The sequence below is a fragment of the Hyla sarda genome, chromosome 6, assembly GCF_029499605.1.
Source record: "Hyla sarda isolate aHylSar1 chromosome 6, aHylSar1.hap1, whole genome shotgun sequence".
Taxonomy (NCBI): Eukaryota; Metazoa; Chordata; class Amphibia; order Anura; family Hylidae; genus Hyla; species Hyla sarda.
In genome coordinates this window covers 83448682-83461333 of record NC_079194.1, presented here as the reverse complement: position 1 = coordinate 83461333, position 12652 = coordinate 83448682, and the positions used below count along the sequence as shown (strand labels likewise).

Sequence of the window (12652 nt, the reverse complement as noted above, 5' to 3'; positions counted from 1 at the left end):
GCAGTGACAGTGTCATGTGTGCTCCAGGCGGCAGTGACAGTATCATGTGTGCTCCAGGCGGCAGTGACAGTATCATGTGTGCTCCAGGCGGCAGTGACAGTATCATGTGTGCTCCAGGCGGCAGTGACAGTATCATGTGTGCTCCAGGCGGCAGTGACAGTGTCATGTGTGCTCCAGGCAGCAGTGACAGTGTCATGTGTGCTCCAGGCAGCAGTGACAGTATCATGTGTGCTCCAGGCGGCAGTGACAGTATCATGTGTGCTCCAGGCGGCAGTGACAGTGTCATGTGTGCTCCAGGCGGCAGTGACAGTATCATGTGTGCTCCAGGCAGTGACAGTATCATGTGTGCTCCAGTATCATGTGTGCTCCACACAGCGTCATGTGTGCTCCAGGCAGCAGTGACAGTGTCATGTGTGCTCCAGGCGGCAGTGACAGTGTCATGTGTGCTCCAGGCGGCAGTGACAGTATCATGTGTGCTCCAGGCGGCAGTGACAGTATCATGTCTGCTCCAGGCGGCAGTGACAGTATCATGTGTGCTCCAGACGGCAGTGACAGTATCATGTGTGCTCCAGGCAGCAGTGACAGTGTCATGTGTGCTCCAGGCGGCAGTGACAGTATCATGTGTGCTCCAGGCGGCAGTGACAGTATCATGTGTGCTCCAGGCGGCAGTGACAGTATCATGTGTGCTCCAGGCGGCAGTGATAGTGTCATGTGTGCTCCAGGTGGTAGTGACAGTGTCATGTGTGCTCCAGGCAATAGTGACAGTATCATGTGTGCTCCTGGCGGCAGTGACAGTATCATGTGTGCTCCAGACAGCAGTGACAGTATCATGTGTGATCCAGGCAGCAGTGACAGTGTCATGTGTGCTCCAGGCAGTAGTGACAGTGTCATGTGTGCTCCAGGCAGCAGTGACAGTGTCATGTGTGCTCCAGGCAGCAGTGACAGTATCATATGTGCTCCAGGCGGCAGTGACAGTATCATGTGTGCTCCAGGCGGCAGTGACAGTGTCATGTGTGCTCCAGGCGGCAGTGAATGTATCATGTGTGCTCCAGACAGCAGTGACAGTATCATGTGTGCTCCAGACAGCAGTGACAGTATCATATGTGCTCCAGGCAGCAGTGACAGTATCATGTGTGCTCCAGGCAGCAGTGACAGTATCATATGTGCTCCAGGCAGCAGTGACAGTATCATGTGTGCTCCAGGCAGCAGTGACAGTGTTGTGTGACATGTTAGGTGTGCTCCAGGTGGCAGTGACAGTATCATGTGTGCTCCAGGCAGTAGTGACAGTGTTGTGTGACATGTTAGGTGTGCTCCAGGTGGCAGTGACAGTATCATGTGTGCTCCAGGCAGTAGTGACAGTGTTGTGTGACATGTTAGGTGTGCTCCAGGTGGCAGTGACAGTATCATGTGTGCTCCAGGCAGTAGTGACAGTGTTGTGTGACATGTTAGGTGTGCTCCAGGTGGCAGTGACAGTATCATGTGTGCTCCAGGCAGTAGTGACAGTGTTGTGTGACATGTTAGGTGTGCTCCAGGTGGCAGTGACAGTATCATGTGTGCTCCAGGCAGTAGTGACAGTGTTGTGTGACATGTTAGGTGTGCTCCAGGTGGCAGTGACAGTATCATGTGTGCTCCAGGCAGTAGTGACAGTGTTGTGTGACATGTTAGGTGTGCTCCAGGTGGCAGTGACAGTATCATGTGTGCTCCAGGCAGCAGTGACAGTGTTGTGTGACATGTTAGGTGTGCTCCAGGTGGCAGTGACAGTATCATGTGTGCTCCAGACAGCAGTGACAGTGTTGTGTGACATGTTAGGTGTGCTCCAGGCAGCAGTGACAGTATCATGTGTGCTCCAGACAGCAGTGACAGTGTTGTGTGACATGTTAGGTGTGCTCCAGGTGGCAGTGACTGTCAGGTAACATGCCTGGTGTGCTCCGGCCAGCAGTAACAGTGTCTGGTGACAGTGTGGGGTGAGTTCTGGGCAATGGTGACAGTGTGGGGTGAGCTCTGGGCAATGGCGACAGTGTTGGGTGAGCTCCAGGTGACAGTGTTGGGTGAGCTTTGGGTCGGCAGTGACAATTTCGGGTAACATGCCCAATGTGCTCCGGACAGCAGTGACAGTGTCATGTGTGCTCCAGGCGGTGGTGACAGTGTCGGGTGACATGTTGAGTAAGCTCCAGGTAGCAGTGTCAGGTGTGCCCTGGGCCATCATAATGGGTAATATAGCGGGTGTGCTCCGGGCGGCAGTGTCAGGTGTGCTCTGGGCACATCAGAATGGGTAATGTGTGGGGTGACATGTCGGGTGTTCTCAGGACAGCGGACAATGTTGGGTGAGCTCTGGGCTGGCAGGGACACTATGAGGTGACATGTCTGGTGTGCAGTGACAGTGTTGTGGGACAATGTCGGGTGAGCTATGGGCCAGCAGTGACAGTGTCACGTTACATGTCGGGTGTTCTCAGGGCGGCAGTGACAGGTGACATGGTGTCCGGTGACAGCTTCGGGTGAGCTCCCGGCCGGTAGTGACAGTGTCACGTTACATGTCGGGTGTTCTCCGGGCGGCAGTGACAGGTGACATGGTGTCCGGTGACAGCTTCGGGTGAGCTCCCGGCCGGTAGTGACAGTGTCACGTTACATGTCGGGTGTTCTCAGGGCGGCAGTGACAGGTGACATGGTCTCCGGTGACAGCTTCGGGTGAGCTCCCGGCCGGTAGTGACAGTGTCGGGTTACATGTCGGGTGTTCTTAGGGCGGCAGTGACAGGTGACATGGTGTCCGGTGACAGCTTCGGGTGAGCTCCCGGCCGGTAGTGACAGTGTCGGGTTACATGTCGGGTGTTCTCATGGCGGCAGTGACAGGTGACATGGTGTCCGGTGACAGCTTCGGGTGAGCTCCCGGCCGGTAGTGACAGTGTCAGGTTACATGTCGGGTGTTCTCAGGGCGGCAGTGACAGGTGACATGGTCTCCGGTGACAGCTTCGGGTGAGCTCCCGGCCGGTAGTGACAGTGTCGGGTTACATGTCGGGTGTTCTCAGGGCGGCAGTGACAGGTGACATGGTGTCCGGTGACAGTTTCGGGTGAGCTCCCGGCCGGTAGTGACAGCGTCGGGTGTTCTCAGGGCGGCAGTGACAGCGGTGTTAGCGGGGCCCGGCTCCTCCCGTTCCGGTTTCCTGTGCCCCCTCCTCTCCCGCACACATCCCCGGACATGGCTCTGTGAGACAGCACATGGCGGCCGCGGCCATGCAGAGCCCCCCCAAACCATCCAACACCCCCCCGCTATTCCTCCTCCGCCACTAGACACCCGACACTACGCCCGACTCACCCGCCCATCCCACCACCAACAACCACGACAAGAAGCAGCAGCAGGCGGCGGCATCATGGGGGTGCACGGCTTCCAGGACTACATCGAGAAGCGCTGCCCGGGCGCGGTAGTCCCGGTGGAGCTGCAGAAGCTGGCCCGGGGTAGCTTAGTGGGGGGCGGCCGACAGAGACCCCCCCAGACCCCGCTCCGCCTGCTCATCGACGCCGAGAACTGCCTGCACCGACTGTACGGCGGCTTCTACACGGACTGGGTGAGCGGAGGCCAATGGAACCACATGCTGGGCTACCTGGCGGCCCTGGCCAAGGCCTGCTACGCCGGCAACATCGAGCTCTTCGTCTTCTTCAACGGCGCCCTGGACAAGGCCCGGCTCCATGAGTGGGTGAAGCGGCAGAGCAACGAGAGGCAGACCGGGCAGCAGATCATCAGCCACGTCCAGAACAAGGGCACCCCGCCCCCCAAAGTCTGGTTCCTGCCCCCCGTCTGCATGGCCCATTGCATCCGCCTGGCCCTTGTCCGCTTCCACATCAAGGTGAGGCAGGTGCCCTGCTCCCTCTCTCTGCCAGCTCAATATGGCGGCCTGTGATGATGCCAGGGAAACCCTGTGCCGCCCCCCCAACTGAATGCACAACCAGGCCCGGGCTACACATCACCCGCACCCATGTCAGTGTGCCCACAGATGGCAGCAGGGCCCCATATCACCCATGTCAGTGTGCCCACAGATGGCAGCAGGGCCCCATATCACCCATGTCAGTGTGCCCACAGATGGCAGCAGGGCCCTATATCACCCATGTCAGTGTGCCCACAGATGGCAGCAGGGCCCCATATCACCCATGTCAGTGTGCCCACAGATGGCAGCAGGGCCCCATATCACCCATGTCAGTGTGCCCACAGATGGCAGCAGGGCCCCATATCACCCATGTCAGTGTGCCCACAGATGGCAGCAGGGCCCCATATCACCCATGTCAGTGTGCCCACAGATGGCAGCAGGGCCCCATATCACCCATGTCAGTGTGCCCACAGATGGCAGCAGGGCCCCATATCACCCATGTCAGTGTGCCCACAGATGGCAGCAGGGCCCCATATCACCCATGTCAGTGTGCCCACAGATGGCAGCAGGGCCCCATATCACCCATGTCAGTGTGCCCACAGATGGCAGCAGGGCCGCATCTCTGCCCTTAATGCAAACAAGTGTGCAAAGTATCTGTGCAGCCAGGGCCTAGATGTGCACTGCCATACTAATGCCAGGGATAGGTGGCACCATGCCCCAGCTTGCATTCACAGTGCCCTGGTCAGAGTATTGTGGCCAATAGTGAACTGCAGGTATCTTGTGCCATGGGTGTACCCTGTGCTGATCAATGCTGGCAACAGGTGGCATGGTACATTAACCACAGGATGCCTCATGACCCAGCCTAGAATTGCATCTGACAGCACAGGGTACCATGCCAACTGGGCATTAGTCAAGCCTATAATGTGTTCATCCAAAGCAAGGGTGGCGGATCAATGCCAGGGAGATGCCGGTAAAGCCTTTTTGTAAATAATCATGGAATTCTTGGATCAATGCCAGGCGACCTAGTAGGGATGATGCCACCATACCTGCCTAGTAACCTTGCTGTGTATGGTATCCCTGTTCTGCCTATAGATCAGAGGCCATCAATCATGTCGTATAGTGAGTTGCCAGGATGCCCCCTTAACGGCAGATGTGGGTGAGGAAAGATTGCCATGTTTGATATAGTAGATTCCTTGTGGTCTCCAAACGGTGCACCTCCAGATGTGCAAAACTACAACTACCAGCATGCCTAGACAGCTAAATGACCTCCAGCTGTTGCAAAACTACGACTCCCAGCATGCCCGGACAGCCAACGGCTGTCCGGGCATGCTGGGAGTTGTAGTTTTGCAACAGCTGGCAGGCCACAGTTTTTGGCAACCACTGCCATAATAGATAACCTGCTGTCAGGTGTCTACAAAGCATCGCCATGTGTGTCAGGAACGTATATCCTATACAGTATATCAAATACACCTTATATAAAGGTCTGATCGGCTGGAATTGGAGGGCTGAGAATTAGAGATGAGCGAACTTACAGTAAATTCGATTCGTCACAAACTTCTCGGCTCGGCAGTGGATGTCTTTTCCTGCATAAATGAGTACAGCTTTCCGGTGGGCTGGAAAAGGTGGATACAGTCCTAGGAGACTCTTTCCTAGGAATGTATCCACCTTTTCCAGCCCACCGGAGCACCTGAAAGCTGAACTAATTTACGCAGGAAAAGTCATCAACTGCCGAGCCGAGAAGTTCGTGACGAATCGAATTTACTGTAAGTTCGCTCATCTCTGAGAATTTAGATTCTTGGTTTGTGACGGTCCGGTTTCGTCTGATAGAGCAGCTGTGTATTAGGGAAATGTCTGATTTTGTTTTGGAAATATATGTGTGTATGTATATATATATATATATATATATATATATATATATATATATATATATATATATAAATACATTTTTTAAAGATAAACCATCCAGGGTAGATGTTGTGTTTGGTTGCTATGGGAACAACGACAGTTTCTCTTTTGACAGTTTACATTTTTTTAAAATATTTTCAAAATCTTCCTTGTTGTAACAGTGTGTAACTGCCGGCTCCATAGAATGCTGTTAGCTCTGTCTTCTGAATGGTGTGAACGAGGTCTTATACGTAAAACTAGTGAGTAGAGGACATGCTCCATCCAAAGCAGCCAGGTATTGTCTTTATAATGCACAATAAAAAAAAAAAAGAATAAACAAAAAAATAAAAAACTGTTATTCGGCTGCCATGGCAACCCCACCTTATCTGTCCTAGTCTTCCGAAATAAGGTTAGCGTTGTCACCTCCATATGTCCGACCCACCCCCCCCCATTAGCAACCCTTCAAAGTGAAGTTCCACCAAAAATAGTCCTATTCCCATCCGAATATCTCCTGTCCATTCCTAGTGCAATCGTAAACTGTACACCGAGGGCAGACAAGTGCATGCTGGGACATTTACGCTGCTTTAGAACGTCAAGTATGGATCCTATACAGGCTTTGTTTTGTGCAGGCGCTTTTTAATTCACACCGTGGTTTATGTTTACGATTCAGGGATATTAAAACCGTATGAGCTATAAACGCTATAAAATCGGTATAAATAGTAATAAAAATAAAATCTCTAAAATCCATATAAATAATAATTTTATAATAATAATATCTCTATGAAACCGCATGTTTCTCAACCAGGGTGCCTCCAGCTGTTGCAAATCTACAACTCCCAGCATGCCCGGACAGCCTTCGGCTGTCCGGGCATGCTGGGAGTTGTAGATTTGCAACAGCCGGAGGCACCCTGCTTAGGAAACATTGTTATACACACTTACGGTTTAATATGGTTCTCATCAACTAGAATACTATAGAAAACCGTATACAGTGAATACAGTTTTTAAACAGTAGACATAACCGTGGTATGACCGGATATTTTATTTTTTGGGGGCAAAAAAAAAACCGGAATGAACTGCAAATGTGCTAAACCGTACAAGACCGGATTGACTTTTTATTTTTAGTAATGTTTTTCAATGCCGGTCTTTGGATACAGCAGCAAATACAGTTCCATACACTTTCATAATATATAAAAACTATATATGGTCGCCGTATGCATAAACTTTGGTGTGAATGCACCCATATAGATATGGCGGAACGGGTTCACGTCTGCGTTTTGTGTTCCCTTCCTTATGTCCTTTTGTCTGTTGTATTCTGACATTAGACAAACGGATGTGGCCTGATTACATTGCTTTAAATAGGTGCGTTACAGTATCAGTTTGTTCCCGTATTTTTATTTATTTTTTTTACATTTTTTTTTTGGTCTATTAAAAAATAGAAATCCAACTTCTGTTCAATATTTTAGATTGAAGTCTATGGTGACGGAAGAGTGTTCGTTTTTTTTTTTTTTTTTTTCTTGGATCCCTTTAGCTACATAAACCAATGCCAAATGTAGGTGTGAACCTAGCCATGTCCTGGATAGAGCTTGTATGACAGAGTTGATGCCAACAACTGTCCATAAAAATCGGGTTCTAGCTCAGCGCTTGACCCTAACTAGAAAGCAGCAGAAGTTTCTTCACCTAAAATTTATTTTTAGAAAAATCTGATTAATAATGCAGAGGCCCTGAATGGGGAATGACACGGAGGCTGCTACCCGGCTGCCTTTCCATTTTTTTTTTCCACTGCTGTCAGCACAGTGACAGTCCAGCCTATAAACAGCTGAGTCACTGGTTGCTATGGAGACACTACCTAACAGCTGCCGATGGGGTTGTCAGGCAATGCTTCCATAGCAACCGGTCAATCTCTGGATACTCTTGTCTTCCGTTCATGGGGAGGTCGGTGCTGGAGTGAGGGAAAACTTGGCCAACCACGCTATTGTGTACACCAAAATAAAACTACAGTATGGTATTTTTTATATTCCCCCCCCACACGTGTATGTGTGTGTGTGTGTGTATGTATATATATATATATATATATATATATATATATATATATATATATATACACACACACGCTCGCGTGTGTAAAAAAAAAAAAAAAAAAAAAAAAAAATGTACATTAACATATCATTTACAGTATGAAATGCCTTTCCTTTTTTATCGTTGAAGTCCAATTTTTTTCCTTTTTTTTTTTTACTGCATATCTATTAAATGTTTTAATATTACAAGCACTTTTTTCATGGGAGGAGCTGGAGGCACCTTTTTTTTATTTATTTATTTTTTCTATCGTGTTCTTAATAGCATTTCGGAAAGGATTTATATACTATCCAAAACCTTGCCCTGTCCCCTGACCTCAGTAGTAAAAGAACTGTCTGTTTCATACATTCATTTTTACAGCTGAAAAATTAAGCATTAATTCCTTTCTTTTTCTTTAAAGCCAATAAGGCATGTAAAAAAAACTATTTTATTTACGGTTGCTTTTTCAGCCAATTACAGAGAAAAACAAAAGCAAAGAAAAAATAAAAACAGCTGTAAATGAAATACAACCATTTGGGCAGCTGTTTTCTCAGATGTATTTTATGTACACTGCTCAAAAAAATAAAGGGACTTTGCTATAATGTCCTTTGTGCCCGTATGACCTCCCTACAATGCCTGGGCATGTTCCTGATGAGGTGGCGGATGGTCTCCTGAGGGATATCCTCCCAGACCTGGACTAAAGCATCCACCAACTCCTGGACAGTCTGTGGTGCAACGTGGCTACCTCTGGCAAGCACATGGAGGGCTGTGCGGCCCCCCCAAAGAAATGCCACCTCACACCATTACTGACCCACCGCCAAACCAGTCATGCTGGAGGATGTTGCAGGCAGCAGAACGTTCTCCACGGCATCTCCAGACTCTGTCACATCTGTCACGTGCTAAGTGTGAACCTGCTCTCATCTGTGAAGAGCACAGGGCGCCAGTGGCGAATTTGCCAATCTTGGTGTTCTCTGGCAAATGCCAAACATCCTGCATGGTGTTGGACTGTAAGCACAACCCCCACCTGTGGACGCCGGGCCCTCATAGCACCCTCATGGAGTCAGTTTCTGACTGTTTGAGTGGACACATGCACGTTTGTGGCCTGCTGGAGGTCATTTTGCAGGGCTCTGGCAGTGCTCCTCCTGCTCCTCCTTGCACAAAGGCTGAGGTAGCGGTCCTGCTGCTGCATTGTTGCTCTCCTTCGGCCTCCTCCACGTTTTCTGATGTACTGGCCTGTCTCCTGGTAGCGCCTCCATTCTCTGGACACTACGCTGACAGACACAGCAAGCCTTCTTGCCACAGCTCGCATTGATGTGCCATCCTGCATGAGCTGCACTACCAGAGCCACTTGTGTGGGTTGTAGACTCCGTCTCATGCTACCACTAGAGTGAAAGCACCGCCAGCATTCAAAAGTGACCAAAACATCAGCCAGGAAGCATAGGAATTAACAAGTGGTCTGTGGTCACCACCTGCAGAACCACTCCTTTATTGCGTTGTATTGCTAATTGCCTATAATTTCCACCTGTTGTCTGTTCCATTTGCACAACAGCATGTGAAATTGTCAATCAGTGTAGCTTCCTGAGTGGACAGTGTGATCTCACAGAAGTGGGATTGACTTGGAGTTACATTGTGTTGTTTAAGTGTTCCCTTTATTTTTTTGAGCATTGTGTGTGTATATGCTATAGCCCCCAAAAAAGTACTTAGGCACACATGGGAATGTCCACACAGAAAATCTCTGTGCAGAGTGCAGACATTCCCCTGACGGCGGAGTGCCGGAAAAACATTGCGGTGCTAGGACCACTCGGAAATTAGCAGTCTCATAGGTATAGAATAGATATGTCTATTCTTTCTGCAGACATGGCAATCTGAATTTCCACGCCAGATGTTTGCGGTACAGAAATACTGCTGTGTAAACAGTGCAGCTGAATCCCATTAAAATCAGTGCTTTCGGAATTCCGCAGGGAAATTCCATTGTGTGAACATAGCCTTAGACTGTCTGACCCATTGGATGGAATGAGGTACAGCATGGGACTGGCAGAGATACGGCGGAAATTTGGCACCTAGAGGCCCAAAACGTAGTATGAACTAGGGATCGACCGATTATCGGTATGGCCAATATTATCGGCCGATAATCACAATTTTGGGCATTATCGGTATAGGCAATTACCTTGCCGATAAGCCGATAATGCCCCGCACCGCACCACGACCGCCACCCCCCTGACCCGCCGCACCGCACCCCTGACCCACCGCACCGCGTCGCACCCCCCACCGTGATGCTGGGCAGTATACCGGTATGGATGTTTGCCCATACCGCTATACTGGTCGGGCCCCTCCCCCACCCTCCGAGTCAATAGAAAAATTTTACCCATAATGGGGGTGGTCCGGGCCATCCATCGTTCCTGTAGTGTCCGGGGGCGTTCCGGGTGAAGGGTGAACCGGTCTGGGCTGCCCTTCTTCTCCGGGGGTCATCTTCTCCACTCCGGGCAGGCTCCGGCCCAGTAGCTGCATAGACGCCGCTACGCCGTGAGGTCAGGTGCGTCACTGCGCAGCGGCGTCTATGCAGCGTACTAGGCCGGAGCCTGCCCGGAGTGGAGAAGGACAGCCCGGACCGGTTCACCCGGAACGCCCCCGGACACTACAGGAACGATGGTTGGATGGCCCGGACCACCCTGACAGGTAGGGGGAGAGAAGCGGGTGGTGGCGGCGGCGGCCTATGGCACCGCAAAAGCCACTGCAGTGCATTGATTTAAAGCGCCCGCAGCGGTGTCGCGGGGGGTTAAATAGCCGATAACTTATACCGGAATATCGGTATAAGTTATCGGCTATCGGCCCTAACCTGCACCGATTATCGGCTAACGGCCCTAAAACAAACTATATCGGTCGATCCCTAGTATGAATGCAGCCTAAACTATGCCAGAAAATTCTGCAAAAAGGCTGAAAATTAAGTTTTTAATTGTTATATTTTTTATGTGGCCTATTGCTGTAAGTTTGCGAAAATCTGTGGTGTCCAACCAGCGACCCTCCTGCTGTTGCAAAACTACAACTCCCAGCATGCTCGGACAGCCAACGGCTGTCCGAGCATGCTGGGAGTTGTAGTTTTGCACCAGCTTGAGTGCCATGGTTTCGACACCCCTGCCCTATAGTAAAAAACTCTGTGATGGTGCTGTGTGTCCTGGGCATAATGGTCGCTGTGTCCAGTGGTTTATGAATAGACGCCCGCACCAGTGTCTGGGTATCTGATGTATTTTGGGCACTGTGAATCTTGTTGAAGCTACCTGTTGCTCCTGTGGAATAACATCCCCAGCATTGTTCCTCTCCAGCCTGCTGTTGTATTGTGATATTTCTCCCCATTATAAGCCCTGGTAAGGCGGACGTGACCTTTGAGTCTCCGTATCCGTGTGTGTAACAGGAAACTGCAGCGCTTTGAACTCCAGATTTGCCTTTAGTGGGTTAATGACAGGCAACGCAGGTGTAATGGAGAGCAGCCATGTCTCATTGTCCCGGGGAGTACAAGGGGCTCGATCCCTATTGTCTGGATCCATTGCACTGAACATCCCTCAATACAAAGCAGTGAAAGTACCCAGACCTCTTACAGTATTGTGCATGCCCTTTCCCACTGTGATATTGATACCATCTTCTCTTTATGGTACAGCTCAGACTTCTTGCCAGAAATCTGATGCGCGGAGCGCTGGGCCATTGATTTTAATGGTTCTCTGCTTAGAATCTTGTCAGAATTGTTATCTACAGAAATGTCTTAGGGTGCGTTCACACGGACGTCTGTCTCCCCCCCCCCCCCCCCCCCCCCCCTGTTTAAAAAAACAAATGTTATCCCCGTTTGGGTTCCGTTCTTGCAGGTTGTAAAAAAACGGATTAAAAAACAGTTTAAAAAAAATCCAATTCATGTCAACGGGATTTTTTTTACATCCGTTTGTACCTGTCTGCACTTTTTTGAAGGCAGAAAAAACGGCACATGCAGTATTTTTTTTTCTTCCGTCAAAAAAAAAAAAAACAGAAGAAAAACCGGATACATCCGGTGAAAACCTTTTTTCTTTTAAATCAACTGGTGCCAGAAAGTTAAACAGATTTGTAAATTACTTCTATTAAAAAAAATCTTAATCCTTCCTGTACTTATTAGCTGCTGAATACTACAGAGGAAATTCTTTTCTTTTTGGAATGCTCTCTGATGACATCACGAGCACAGTGCTCTTTGCTGATGTCTTTATAATAATAATAATAACTCTTTATTTATTGTTGTCCTTAGTGGGATTTGAACCCAAGGCCCCAGCACCACAAGGCAGCAGTGCTAACCACTGAGCCACCATGCTGCCCTTAGCATATATCTGCTATGCACGGTTGCTAAAATGGACAGAGATGTCAGCAGAGAGCACTGTGCTTGTGATGTCAGCAGAGAGCACTGTGTTCCAAAAAGAAAGGAATTTCCTCTGTAGCATTCAGCAGCTAATATGTACGGGAAAGATTAAGATTTTTTAATAGAAGTAATTTACAAATATGTTTAACTTTCTGGCACCAGTTGATTTAAAAGAAAAAAGGTTTTCACCGGAGTACCCCTTTAACATTGAAGTCTATGGAAAACGGATGAGCTTTTAATGTCATCCGTTTGTATCTATTTTTACAATCCGTCTTTTGATCCGTTTTTACTTCTGAACGTGCAATTATTATTTTTTGTTAACTGAACAATAATGGATACAAATGAATAACATCAGAGCGGTCATACTCGGGCCTCCACCCGTTTTTAGATTGGCTGGTTGACACGTTTTCATGACATTTTTTGTCCCTCTTTCCTCCTAAATATTAAAGTGTACCTTCACGTTTACATAACTTCTGACATGTCATAAAGA

General features: G+C 49.2%; 1 protein-coding gene across 1 annotated transcript in view; it reads left to right on the top strand.

The window, feature by feature from the left end:
- Window positions 1–2908: 2908 nt before the first annotated feature.
- The window catches only part of FAM120A (family with sequence similarity 120A), a 72997-nt gene continuing 63253 nt past the window's right edge, over window positions 2909–12652 (top strand). The window contains exon 1 of the mRNA XM_056524319.1: window positions 2909–3839. Coding sequence (XP_056380294.1) covers window positions 3366–3839 — 474 coding nt within the window. The 5' untranslated portion in view covers window positions 2909–3365. The remainder of the gene's footprint in view (window positions 3840–12652) is intronic.